The 13,635-nt window shown below is 33.7% G+C and overlaps 3 protein-coding genes across 3 annotated transcripts; 2 read left to right on the plus strand and 1 right to left on the minus strand.

The window, feature by feature from the left end:
• The first annotated feature begins 721 nt into the window (after positions 1-721).
• On the plus strand, positions 722-2,028 carry LOC122598589 (WAT1-related protein At1g25270-like). The gene is made up of 4 exons (XM_043771182.1): positions 722-1,020; positions 1,115-1,273; positions 1,385-1,536; positions 1,616-2,028. The coding sequence occupies exons 1-4, from the start codon at positions 733-735 to the stop codon at positions 1,875-1,877; spliced, it is 861 nt and encodes a 286-aa protein (XP_043627117.1). The 5' UTR covers positions 722-732; the 3' UTR covers positions 1,878-2,028.
• A 4,045-nt stretch (positions 2,029-6,073) lies between these two features.
• LOC122597712 (F-box protein At2g21930-like) lies at positions 6,074-7,130 on the minus strand. The gene is made up of 2 exons (XM_043770279.1): positions 6,901-7,130; positions 6,074-6,782 (listed from the first exon to the last, which is right to left on the minus strand). Exons 1-2 carry the CDS (start codon positions 7,128-7,130, stop codon positions 6,074-6,076), a joined length of 939 nt encoding a protein of 312 aa, XP_043626214.1.
• A 4,259-nt stretch (positions 7,131-11,389) lies between these two features.
• On the plus strand, positions 11,390-12,334 carry LOC122598341. The gene has a single exon (XM_043770932.1). The coding sequence runs from the start codon at positions 11,527-11,529 to the stop codon at positions 12,052-12,054; it is 528 nt and encodes a 175-aa protein (XP_043626867.1). The 5' UTR covers positions 11,390-11,526; the 3' UTR covers positions 12,055-12,334.
• Positions 12,335-13,635: the final 1,301 nt, after the last annotated feature.

The following is a 13,635-nucleotide window of genomic DNA, read 5'->3' on the forward strand; positions in this document are numbered from 1 at the left end:
CAATAATTAGCGTCACGATACAATTGGAGTGTATATCTCAAATATTGTAGATTGATTTGCTAGCTAGCTAGGATTGATTGGTATTTCCATGTATAGCTCCTAATTATTCTCAAGTATATTATTGTATCTCCCTTGAATGAGAAATCAAGGGACTTAATTACCCCAGGAGCATTGATTATTATACATTTAATAAACTCAAGTTTTCTTAAAATATATGAAAAATATACATTAATTTTCCATATAAAAATAAGTTAGGAAAATGTAGCCTTTAAGCTGCTTTTTTTTTTAAAGTGAATTTCGCTTTAAACTTCGTGTCGCGATTCAACAGCAGAAGGTATATCATACGTTGTCTTAACCGGATCCGCGCTAGAGAGCTCACTCGAAGTAGAAATGCCTATTTCTTTAAACTGCATTTAACGTGCATAAAAAATGTATACCCTCCATATCAAAAGCCCACTCCTTAATACATTAACTATAGTTCTTAGGGTTGCGTTTAGCATAACCCAAAAAGTAATTGTTAGATTGAATCAATGATCACTAAATGTTTTTTGATTAATTAGGAAAGATTGAGGTAACCATGTTTTGCATTCAATTAATCTAGTTATGTGACTAGTGTTTTACCTATTATCAATAATTCACACTTTGTGCATCAATGATGTACAAAGTGAGAATACTCTAATATATAAATCTATTAATTGACTAAAGGCGTATATATCTTTCTAGTGTATATATATGCAATTTTTGAGAATGGTGAATGTTTCTTTTAGGATGGAAACGTTGGGATGGAAGACAAGTTCTGGTGCATCAAAGATAATGGGGACTGTATTAGGAGTTGGCGGGGCGATGTTGTTGACCTTTTACAAGGGAATTGAGCTTCACCCATGGAAAACTAATGTTGACCTTTTGGATAGTCAACATCATGCTGCATCAAATGGCCAACATTCAAGCAAGAGTACTGTTGCTGGTTCTATATTGGCCATCAGTAGTAGCATAAGTTGTTCAGTGTGGTTAATCATTCAGGTTAATCAATTAAAACATTAATTGGTTAAGTTTGACTATATGTAATATGAAAATGTTGAAAATTTGGGTATGGATGATATTGTTTCATAAACAGGCAAACATGGTGAAACGATACCCATGTCCATATTCAGTCACGGCTCTCACGTCCCTAATGGGTGCGATTCAAGCAATTGTGTTTGGCTTATGTACTGAGAGACATTGGAATGACTGGAACTTGGGTTGGAATATTAAACTTGCAGCGGCTGCTTATTCGGTATATACTAAAAACATTGTCCTTGCACAAAAAAAATTTATATGATTTGCTATACAAGTTGCAACAATTTTGTGGATCATATAACTACGCCTCGCATTTTATTTTTGTTAGGGCATCTTGGCATCAGGATTGATGTTTACGTGTATCACATTGTGTGTGCAAATGAGAGGTCCATTATTCGTATCAGCTTTCAATCCTCTTATGCTTATTATCGTGGCTGTTGTTGGATCCTTGTGCTTTAATGAAAGCCTACATTTGGGAAGGTAAATTTGGTTTACATAATTGAAAATTTTTTTAACTTCATTTTACAAAAGCTTCAACAGGCTGGGGTTACTCTTGTAGTGTGCTAGGTGCGATATTAATAATTATCGGACTCTATGCTGTATTATGGGCCAAAGGAAAAGAGGGAAAGAAGGTGGCACAATTGTGTCCAGTTAGAGAATCAAGCGGCATAAGAGCCGCCGGAGTTGATACTATTATTGATGGTGAATCTTCAGTGCATGAAGTTATTGGTGATAGTGATTCAAAAAGCTCAAGTGTGCGAAGTAGCAATGGTGGCGAATCTCGACACATTATTGATGTTATTGTGACTCCTTACATATAACAAAGTTTATATATATAATATATGGTGTTGAAAAGCTGCAAAAGAAAGTACGGGTCTAAGAGATTTCATTCAAGATATGATTTATTTTCTTTGATTAGAATTGACGTATTCTAGGAACATATATAAATTCTGAGACATTAATGGTTAGATGAGTAGGATCTTTTTCTTTTTACAAAGATTTTGATTAGATACTTAACGAGTTATTAGTGATAGTGATTCAAAAGCTCAAGTGTGCGAAGTAGCAATGATGGTGAATCTCGACCATTGTTGATGTTATTGTGACTCCATATATATGACAAAGTTTATATGTATGGTGTTGAAAGAGCACTACTTTGAATGGAAGCCCAAGTAAACAAACGGAGGAGGCAGTAACTCTAACTATGCTTAGGTAGCGACCTAAACGAATGGTGAAATAAAGTCTGGGTCTGGGAGATTGCAAGATATGATTGTGGATTAATGTTGACCAAGTCTTAAGGTTAAACGTGGATTAAAAGACCAGTTTTATCCGATAGCTAGCATGTAACCCTGTACGTTGTCGCGGGTTATTACATCTATCACGATATGCTTATACTTTTCGTGTTACGAGAGTAAGTACCCGCGCGTTACGGCGGTAAGATGGTGGGGTGATATGTCATAAAGTGTGAGAGCTAAATGCCTTAACCGTACGGGTTCTGCCCTTGGATTTAAAAATTCGTAGAAAGTATATCGGATGACATCTCTAATAAAAGAGCATGAAATTTTAAGAACACCCATATATTTTTTTTAATTTATCGATGTACGGTTTGTGAAATAAAAGATTTTGAATGAATTGGAGGAATAAATGATTTCTGGAGGAGAAAGAGAAAAGATGATTGGTTGAGATTCGAGGAGAGAGAAAGGATGTTTGGTAATATAGAATTGATAGAAAGAGGCATTTTGGAAAGTAAATATTGAAAGTTAAAATGTTATTAGACAGAGAGAATCTGCTTTATAATATAGTATAGATACCAGTTGTATTCACATATCCGTTCATTAATTGCAATAGAAACCTTGTTGACACTGTACATCACTGAAAGATGTTATGTGATGACATGAATATATAAAGAAGCAGCAAGGTTGGATCAAGTGGTTAACACCCTTGCCTCTGGAGACAGAGGTCATGGGTTCTATCCTCATCCCTTGCAAGGCTGGAGGTCCTTTTCTATCTTTTAATAGAACTTGGAAGCAGCATCTCTACACTGTCGTGACTATGTGAGGGATCAACAGGAAAAGGCAAATAAACAGCAACACCTTTACAACAATAAGTAAAGTGGTAAATTTAGTGACCCACATTTGACCCGCTGTGCAAACCACAAAAGGCTACTACAATATTCACATATGTATTCAGGATCTCCATTATCGAAGTAATCAGATGTAGCTTAAGTTCATGGGAAACAGAATTTATTAGTAGCGACAATCTACGAAAACCACGACTACGAAAAGTTTTGCCAAAGTCCATTGCCATCTATCCTTCTGCTCCTTCATAGCAACCGACTGTAAAAATGAAATCAAAGGTTCCAGCTCCTGTTATAGACTGTAACCGTGCATCTATTTTCAAACCTACCTGAATAGCAGACCATCAGGTCCAAGTTGCACCCTTTCGGTTACAGTACAAAGTTTATTACTACTTTCTAAAGCAAACGGAAATGGAAAACGAGTACATAAAGCATCAGCCCCTAGCCAACTGTCCATTCAAAACCAAAGATTCCTTCCACCGCCTAACACATAACCGAATGTTATTGCAAAACCATAATGACCCGAGGAATGCAACACTAGTGTAATGACATGAGGTAGCCACACTTCAGCTTACGAGACAAGGCCGTTTTTATTACCATACAAACATTCCAAAGCAAGGAGATTACCAGAAGATCCAAAGTTTTTATGCTTGTGAGAAGTTCCTTATATATTTCTATTTCTCTTTTTTATTCAATTTCATTTTTCACTTTTTTTTTTCTTTCTACATAGTTTATGATGGAAAACTCATCATCACTTTACCATCTTATAACTAAAATTATTGTAAAAATAATCCAGTGTGCTTCTACCAATTAAATATCATCTCATGACAAATTTTAATGTAAGACCACAAGTGTTTCACAGAAACTGTATTATACCTGTTACATTAGATTCATCTTAATACTTTTATGCACTTCAATATTCATACTTGGAAGCCTAACAATAAGCCATGATTTAGTACCACATGTAAATAGAAGAAGTTGATCGATTAGAGGAGATCATAAAGTATATAATTAGGACTACGCCAGTTCATAAAAAAAAAGATTGTCAAATTTATTTTTACTAAACTTCATCTCATTAAATTTTGAAGTACAACAAAATTAAAGAACACCAAAGTGGTGGATTCGAATTTAAGGGTGCTGGGTGTTGGTTCTCTTCAAGTGATCGATAGCTCTGTGCTCTCGATTTCACCAGGGACTAATCCACAGGCTACTGTTTTGATGCTTAGGCGGTTAGTTTGTGTTTGATTCAAGTGTTTAGTGAGTCTGAGCTCTGATTGACCGACTGATCACTGAATGTTTGTAAATTTTTCAGGCACATGTGTTTGAAGATTTTGAGAGATAAAATGCACAAATCAAGCACCTAATTTCATTATGCTTTTAGTGTTATACCACTTGTTGTATTCATATATTCATTCATTAATACTTGTTTCAATTCAAAAATTAAATAAATAAAAAGCAGTAATACTTGTTTACATGGCTCGGAATGAAAATTTTGGCCCGAAATTAATAAAAAATTTAAAAATTTATATGCAATTGTGCATGGTGTATGTTGTCGGATATGTAAGACGGCGGTTACTCAAAAGGTTAATTGGAAATAAACTGCTTGTTAGTGCTAATGATCTGTTTGACTTGGCTATATCCTGATGAGATGCGCATATAAGGTTTAAAAAGAACTTTGGCATGCAGGTTTTTGAAATATAATGTTATGTCAGAGGTAGAAATGAAAGAGACTTGGAGGTGAAGTTTATACAGTTACGGTTAATGCAAACCTGTCCCTGCTCAGGTAAATTATGTTTATGGATAGACTATCCACTTTAACTGAGGTATAGCTTATTTCTTACATATGCTGTGTAAAACCCTCTTTTGAAAATTATACTAGGAGCTGTAAGAAAATTTACAACTCGCTATTAGACCCTGCAGCATTTGTGTTTGAGGAAGCTATCATACTTAATGCATAGACATGACCTGTGTAAAGTTGGTTGCTGAGAATCTTGGAAGACTTGCTGTTCAGTTGAATGGAGGAGGGAGGGGAATCAGGTCTGTAAACTGTACAGGTTGTTTACAACTCAGTGGATCACTTGGACTAGAGGTGGCAAAATGGATGGGTTGGGTAACACGTTTCCTGTATACATGCTTGACCCACTAGGTAAATCCCTTTTTACTGTCCTGTTTGTATCTGTTCTAATCTCAACATCAGTTTTAGCATGATCATTTAGACTTGTTCTCTACCAAGCTATTAGGTAATTCAACCTGCATAACAATTTCCATTTACCCAAACTAACCCAATATCCATACTTGGAGTCAAGTTTCACAGGTTTGGTACAAACAGTGGAAGACTACGGATCACTATGATCATAGAAGTATAGAACCAATATCAGCTTGACAGTTTCCATTGTTAACCTGGTTAATGGCTGTTTACATGGCTCGTTTGCTGCTTATCTTGTCATCTAGATGTAGGAGTGTGCAGGCAACTTAAAAAAAAAATCTACAAGTGAAACATCCATGGAAACCTGATATATGGTAAGACCTGTGATGCAGGAAGCACGGCACAATGCAAACTGGTGTTACGGGACTCAGGGAGCTAGTAAAAAAAAAACATCATGACGAGGGTGTTTTCTGTTTACTGTAACTTACAGAGCAATTTTGGGATAGGAGTGACACTTGCATAAAACATCCACAAAGAATTAAAAGAGTAAAACTACTTACCTAAAAAAGATTGTCAATTTATTTCTAACAAACTTCATCTCATTATGTTTTCCAAGTACAACAAAATTAAAGGTACGACTAAAGTGCGACAATAAGTACATGTGATAAACAAACATATCAGTGGTCAAGCAACAACAGTGTTTCCATGTATGAACCAGCAAGGTGACTATACATTCTTTCTCCAGGTTTCAAAATATATGAGAAGCTTTCAAGGTCAGGTTCATAAAAAAGAAGTTTTCATTCCCTGGGAAAGTATAGCATTAGCAATATAAGTTGGCCATATTTTGTGAATCCAAGTACTGGATTCCAGTTGACCGAATATAGTGAAAAGTTGGGTGTAATTTTAGTGTCTGGCAGCTTGACAGTGAATTTCTTTGCGAATAAGTTTTGAACACCAACATCTGGCTCCAGCATCCGTACACCGAGTTCATGTTTCTTTTTATGGTGTTTAAGCACAACAAGAGACTCCCTATGTTGTGATAACTTCAAATAAGTATCTCGTTCTGGTATTGCTAAAGTAGGGGGGAGGCATAATTCCGTAAAACGTTCACTAGTGATATCAAATGACAAAATCATATGGTTTGCTGAACAATTAAAAAATTTACTAGGCCTAGCAATCCAATAAATAAACCTATCCGTTACTTTCCGTTGTTGGATGTGAAGTGATTCACGAGGAAGAGTGCTAGAAACAGTCTTCCAAGCCCCGGCTGTTGGTGTATAGATCTGTAACCGCATGGGTTTATAATCGTCGCTAATCTTGAAAATCGTAGGCTCGGTAGCATTACAAACCACCGTGAAACAAAAATCATCATCGTCATAAGTTGGAAAGCGATGGTCAGGAGGGAAGGGTATAAAAACGGATTTGCGAATGAATGGATTCCAAATTACTAATCTATCCTTTATATTATTGAGAAATCCAAACAACCCTTGCGAGTAACCTATCAATCTACAGGAGCTTTTGAAGTCCCGAAAATCATCTGACGTGGGAAGACTAAGGTGTCGTTGAAAACCAATACAATCACCGGATGTTTTGTTTGGTTGTTTTTTTTTTAACGACTGCAAACCTTCGGCGATTACAGCATACAAAAAAGGGATCATAAGAAGAAGGCGGCAGCTGCTGAACGTATCTGTTGTGATCGGAGACGAATGTGGAGGATTTGATGATGGATTTCCATTGCTTTGAAACGGACATGAATTTAATCAATGATTTTATTGGAAGCCTTTTCAATATTTCAATTATTATATCCAATGCGAATGGCAACTCCTCATATCCCTCTTCTCCTCCTCCCGACATCATCGTATTTGATGATTTGCGTTCCAAGGCAGGCAAAAGGGATTTTCCAACTTTTTATCAGGGTTTTTGATGATGATACAAGTCATAGAACGGAAGGTGTTTAAACTTTAAATAAACAAACCTTGATGTAGTTAATACTTAATACACACTCGAGGCCCAATGGGCTCCGGTTTCACTTTTAGCCTTTTAGGCTTTTAGCCTTAATTGGTTCATCCAACAATTAATCCGTCCAACAATTATATCACACTAGTGTCCCGGCTGTAATTATTATGTCATGGCACACGTCATTATTAATCATAAAAAGATGAAAGATGATAAATGTACCATTAATTTTGATCAATTTATCATATTGTACAACTGTTACAGCAACCCGTATAAGTAAACTATGCATAAATGTGGTAGATTAATCAAAATATATGGTACTATTATCATCTCCCTTAAAAGATAGTAATTGCATACAATACTTGATTTACTACGGTAAAAATAAATAAATCATGTCATTCTAATGATTTTGTAATGAGGTCAATCTTAAACGCTTTAATCCTTCTGACACAGTTTAAAACTTAAAAGGGATAACTCTACCTAATACAAGTTGCAAGTACTTACGTAATCCTAGGAGAATTCAAGTTGTCGCAGCAAACAAATACTAATAAATAGTGTGATATAATAACAGTATTAGCACGGTACGCGCGTCATGCGACAGTGGTCATGACAACGACGATGTAGAGGTAGGTAGCCGTGTAAACGAGCCGAGTCAAGCCGATACAGTGTCAGGCTCGAGCTCGACTCGACTCAGGAACTCGAAGCTCAAAATGAAGTTTTCGGGAGATGACGATTTTTCTTTTTTTTCCTACTATGTAGGCGATATTCTAAAAATGTAGTTTTTTGTTGTATATACTATATAATAAATTAATAATGTGCTTGAATTGTTGTGATCGGTTATGATGCACCGAAACTCCAAATAGGTAGGCATATCCGTTTCGAAAACTCGTATGAAACTGCTACAAAACGTTTCCTTGAAATTTTCGTATATACCGAAACGTTTATGTGAAGTTTCCGTATATACAAAAAAGCTTTATGAAAAGTCTTTTTTAAAATAAGTCTTTGAAAGAAGGTTTTAAAAAACAATCATTGTGAATGCTCTAATAACTTGACCATTGATGATGTTCTAAGATCATGATATTCGTTTAAATCAAAAATTAAAATTAAGAGTGAGTATTAATAGGTTATACTTATCATATATTTATAACTTAAAACAAATTATTATACGGATTTTTAGAATAATTTATCTTTTTTTTTTTCATTGTGGATTCTAATAAAACACTTTTGGGTGATATGATGTGCAACCACACACATTACGCCATATGATCCACACCCTATTGTTGTCCATGTGTCATATTTTTAATGTCAGTATGTCTTTTTCTTGTTTTTCTCATTTCTTTTTCAAGTTTTGTCATCTTCTCTTTTGGATAATCCATATCAAGTTATCAACACAGTAAAACACTAAAACGTACACATTTTTCATATATATTTCTCTCTCTAATACATATTTGTTTCCATTTAAATTTCTTTTGTCCACCTAAAACAAGTTGGATGACACTGACAGTAGATAAATGGTTTAACTTTAATGTAAAACGCTTATAATTTTTTCTTGTTTCAAGTGTGAAAATATATTGTATATGCACATCTTGCTATAAGTTTTTGTATTTTTGATGGAATAACAAAAAATATCATATAACATACTAATTGAGTTATGAACAACAAATTAGAAACTATATGAAAAAAAGTTAAAAATTAAACTTTGTATGACAAAATGAACAAAACAAATATGGGAGAGGCGAAGGCCCGTTGTACTGCTAATCAAATTTAAGTTTGAAAGCAAACTAAAAAACGTATTTTAAAGTTTGGTATGAAATTTGATACTTACAAATGTCTACGCAATGTAGCGGAATGGTGGAGGTGACGAGCGGTGGTGACGGCGGTGATGATGGTGGAGGTGGTAGTGGCTGTTGTAATGTGATTATTAATGTAAAAGTGATTGATATTAAAGAATTCGTATCAACATTTTAAGAGTTGAGGAAAAGAGATGTAGGTTATAAATAATTTCATTAAGAATATTATAGATATATTAGGTGAAGATATTTTAATTGATAAATAAATGAGAAGAGTATTTTGGTTTATCAACTATTTAAAGTTGAAAAAACTGAAGAAAATACGCTATAATGTACTACAGATATGCAAGTTTTTTTTTTCAATAACCCCTCACAATTCAATCACTATAGAATTTGGTAAATTATGAAAAAAATGTCTAAACATTCAAAATAGTTCAACCGGTGCATATTAATAAATAGTAAAAATGAACCTTTTGCCATTGAAGTTACGATGAAATGGATTGAGCTTATTCCAAAATATCTATTTGATAAAAAAGCTCAAATATATAAATCAATTACAAAAATATAATACGGAGTATATTATTTAATACTTTAAACATGAAGATTAACAAATCCTATAAAATAACTTTTCTCCATAACGGGAAAAAAATTACATTCGCACACACTTTTTAAAAAAAATGGGTTGTCTAATTTATGTCATAAAGATATGTATATTAATTATCTTTTACAAAAAGTCGAAAATACATATCTAAGAAAAATGTAATACTTTTTCGTTTTATATAAAGTTTTTTTTTAAGGTATACCTAAAATTTCTAAAAAATGAAATTTTTTATAGTAAAATGTTAAATTTCATACTTTTTTAATACATATTAAACATTACTATTTGTTATTTATATAATTTTTTAATCCATTTTAATATTTTTTAAATATAGATACACGTTAGAAAATTCTTTTACACAGTACTCCCTCCGTCTCATTAAAATTGTCTTATTTTAAATATTCAAAGTCAATGTTTATAAACTTTGACCTTAAATATATTTTTTTGTGCTATATAAAACTTGATGAAAGTTATAACAGTGAAAACCCCTCTCAAACCACAATCAATTCATATAACTTTCATCAAACATTATCTAACACAAAGAAAATTATTTAAGATGAACGTTAGAAATATTAGACTTTGAAAATTCAAAACATGACACTTTTAATAGGTTGGAGGGAGTAATACACAATACTTTTATAAAAAGTTTATCATGATTTTTTCCTGACTTTTAGAGTTCAAATAACTTTGCTAACAAAATTAGGAAATACTTTAATCATTGAATAAAAATCAAAATTCAAATGTCATGATTTAAATATGACTTGTTATTTTTGACCACTAATTTTCTTTTTATTTAACTGTCAAAATCTCTACTTCATTATTCTTTCGCATTCTAGGGGTGGGGAGTGAGTGAGAGAGATGAGAGGGAGCTCGTGAGCTTGGAGTGATCTCGGCTGCCCTGCAGCGAATTAGAGCAAGCTGAAGGGAGGGCGAGTTGGAAGCTCGCTGAAGATTTGGGAGGGAGATGGGGGAAGAAAGACGGGAGCTGTAACATTTTCAAACAGTCATGTGACCATTACAGAAACTGAAGGTGTAAAGTTTCAAGCGTCAGGAGTTGAAGTTGTCAATCGGTTGAACCATTTTTTTTATAATTCAAACACAAACAATAACTTGTTTATAACCACGACGCAGTGGATGAGATACAAAATGAAAAGGCCCATCATCGTCTTTGATATGAGCTTACAGATCATGTTGGGAGACAAAATTTAAAAATTTAGCAATCTCGACAACTCGACAACTCAAGCAACACCGGTTGCAGATTTATCTATGTGGTTTTTATGTTATTTTATAATTTGTATTTTTAATTTTAATCGCTAATAAAAAGTATGTTTTATTTATATAATTGTGAAATTTTTAAAATAATTGAAAAGATATCTATATAAAGTTTATAAAGTTAAGGACAAATTATTAAAATACGAAGAAAATGTTTAAAGTTATTTGCCACTAAAATAGATAAAAAAAAAAAAAAGATTGAATGGTTAAAAGTGAAATGGAGTAATTTGATGAGAAGCCGGTGAATAATGAGTTGGTGTTTCAATGTAAATGTACTTTGTTGGTTCTAGCTTCCCGCTAGGCCTGTGAATATAAATATTTTCGTTGGCCGTTTAAAAAAAAATAAAAAATTGATGACTCTCTCTCCTGAACAATTTCTCTCCCGAGTCCCCACTCCCCATGAGACCCCACCTATACAAACATTACTCTACATATAACTGTACCTATATATATACCCAGAAAGAATAAGTATAAACATATCAATTCTACATTGTCTTTCTAAAAACTTTTTTTTTCTATCTTCACCTCTCCGTACAAAAATGATATGTCTCTATATATAATGTAGTTTGTGTTATATATATAAATAAAACACTTTACTAACTAGTAAAACAAAAAAAAACTTACCGGAGAAGAAATGGCGGATAACAACGGCGAGATATCGACGGTCACCAGCGGATACGGCGGCGACGCTGAACTTCCGACGGAGTACGAGAGCATGCTGACGTGGCTTTTCTCAACTGAAAACGACGGTGAAGACGGAGGAGCGATTGACATATCGAAGCTTCTAGAAGCTTCGCCGGAGAAGCCGCTTCCGAGGAAAGTGAAGATAATTAACGATCTGACGTGGCATCCATCGGTACATCAAACGGCGTCGTCGTCTTACATTACGATTAACGGTAACGAGGAGCTTTGTGGATCGTCGTTTTCTGATTCGGATGCTACACATATGGTGGGGATAGCTGGTTTTTATGGTTGTGGTGGTGGACTGGTGGTTGACGACGGCGCGTGGGATTCAGCGGCGGAAGAGGCGCGTGGGTGGTTTGACATGGAAATGGATGGAGATCAAATGGTGGATTGTTTGGTGAATGGGGAGGATGGTGAGTATCTTGACGATCAAATGCTGGCAAATTTTTTAGGTGAGGATTTCGATCAGTCGTGGTGATAGGGAGAGTGTAGGTCACGCGCCGGGGGATATTAGTTGTTAGGGTTCTTTTGGATATGGCAAATTATTTTTGGGGTAAGGAAATCGTACAAATTTTGATTTATATATAGGTTTTAAGAAAAAAGGAAAAGAAATGGAAATGTGAAAAGGGAAGGAGTAGTAGAATCCAAAATACTGACTGAAAAATATTAGAAATAGTACACTGCTAGCCTGCTCCATTACTTGCTTGTTTTTGGCTACATGTGAATTTTGAATTGAATCTTACGACTTTTTAATTCAATTTTACTACGTTTTGGTTGGTATATGAATATGAATATTTGGTGACTTATTAATAGGTTGTGGTCATTTTATATTTTACAAAACAAATGTGCTAGATTACTAGGCATGGTCTCCAGAAGCTACAACATTTAGTTGGTGTCTGTGAATTTGAGACCTCATGGCTCATATGACTTCTATATTTTAGGGGATAAAGTTTATAAATTATTTTCCTATTCCTGACTACGAGTATTAAATATCAAGGTTTCCTATAAAATTACGAGTATTACATATCAAGTCTTATAATGTTCAAAAAAAAAAAACAAAAAAACAAAAACATATCAAGTCTTATCGACTATTCAAGTGAGTAAAGTTTGTTTTTTATAAATTTTAGTTATCAAAGTCTAACTTAACTTTTAAACTGTCTCGATTCGTGAAAAAAAAATTGAGGGACTAGTGATGATAGTTTTTTTCTTAAAAAATGTTTTGACAACAAATATTTGTTCAAAGAATTTGCATTAAAAAACATGAAAGTGGCACTTCTGAGTTTAATAATGTTATGTTTTTGACACACAACTTTTATGTTAGCCTTTAACTTAATAGCCTCATTTAACAACTAAAACTTGTTTGTACATGGCCTTGAAATTCTTAGATACGACCATGTTAACTAGTATAAGTTTGGTGATATATAACTTAAACAAGCAGTGATATAAATTAATTTTTTTTCAAAGGTCGAATAAATAAAGCCATGGTTCGGTCATGGGATGTACCCTATCGCGTCTCATGTTCCTAGTTTAACCGTTTCCCAAACCAATGTGGTCGTGCCAATGGTTCACTTAGCTGACACCCTCGTTGAATCAACCATTGGCTCTAGGTTTAAAATTACAAAACAATAAATAATATAATAATGATGTTCATGATATCATCTTGTAATTTGTTCTGTATTTCTTAATGTTATATATAATATCTATTTACTATATCTATTAAATGACATGATTCAAAATTTAGAGTTGGTGCAATAAGCATTGTATTTTTTGATTCATTTTTTAAAAGTTTTTATAGTCTAATAGTAATTCTTGACTCTTAAGGTCCAAAACGTTATATTTAGTGAAATCGGGTTTGCTATTTAAAAGAAGGCAACGGTGTAACTTGCTACCCGACTACCTGTCATTGTAGTGTAATGACTTTCTGTGAGTAATTATATAAAATTTTATTAGTCGTTTCTTTTTAACTATGAAATGAATGATGTTTTTATATGTACAAATCATAGGTTGTTAAACATGTTTGAAGTTAATTGACGATGTACATATTTGGTCATTTCTTTTC

This window comes from Erigeron canadensis, chromosome 4 (genome assembly GCF_010389155.1).
Source record: "Erigeron canadensis isolate Cc75 chromosome 4, C_canadensis_v1, whole genome shotgun sequence".
NCBI classification, from domain to species: domain Eukaryota; kingdom Viridiplantae; phylum Streptophyta; class Magnoliopsida; order Asterales; family Asteraceae; genus Erigeron; species Erigeron canadensis.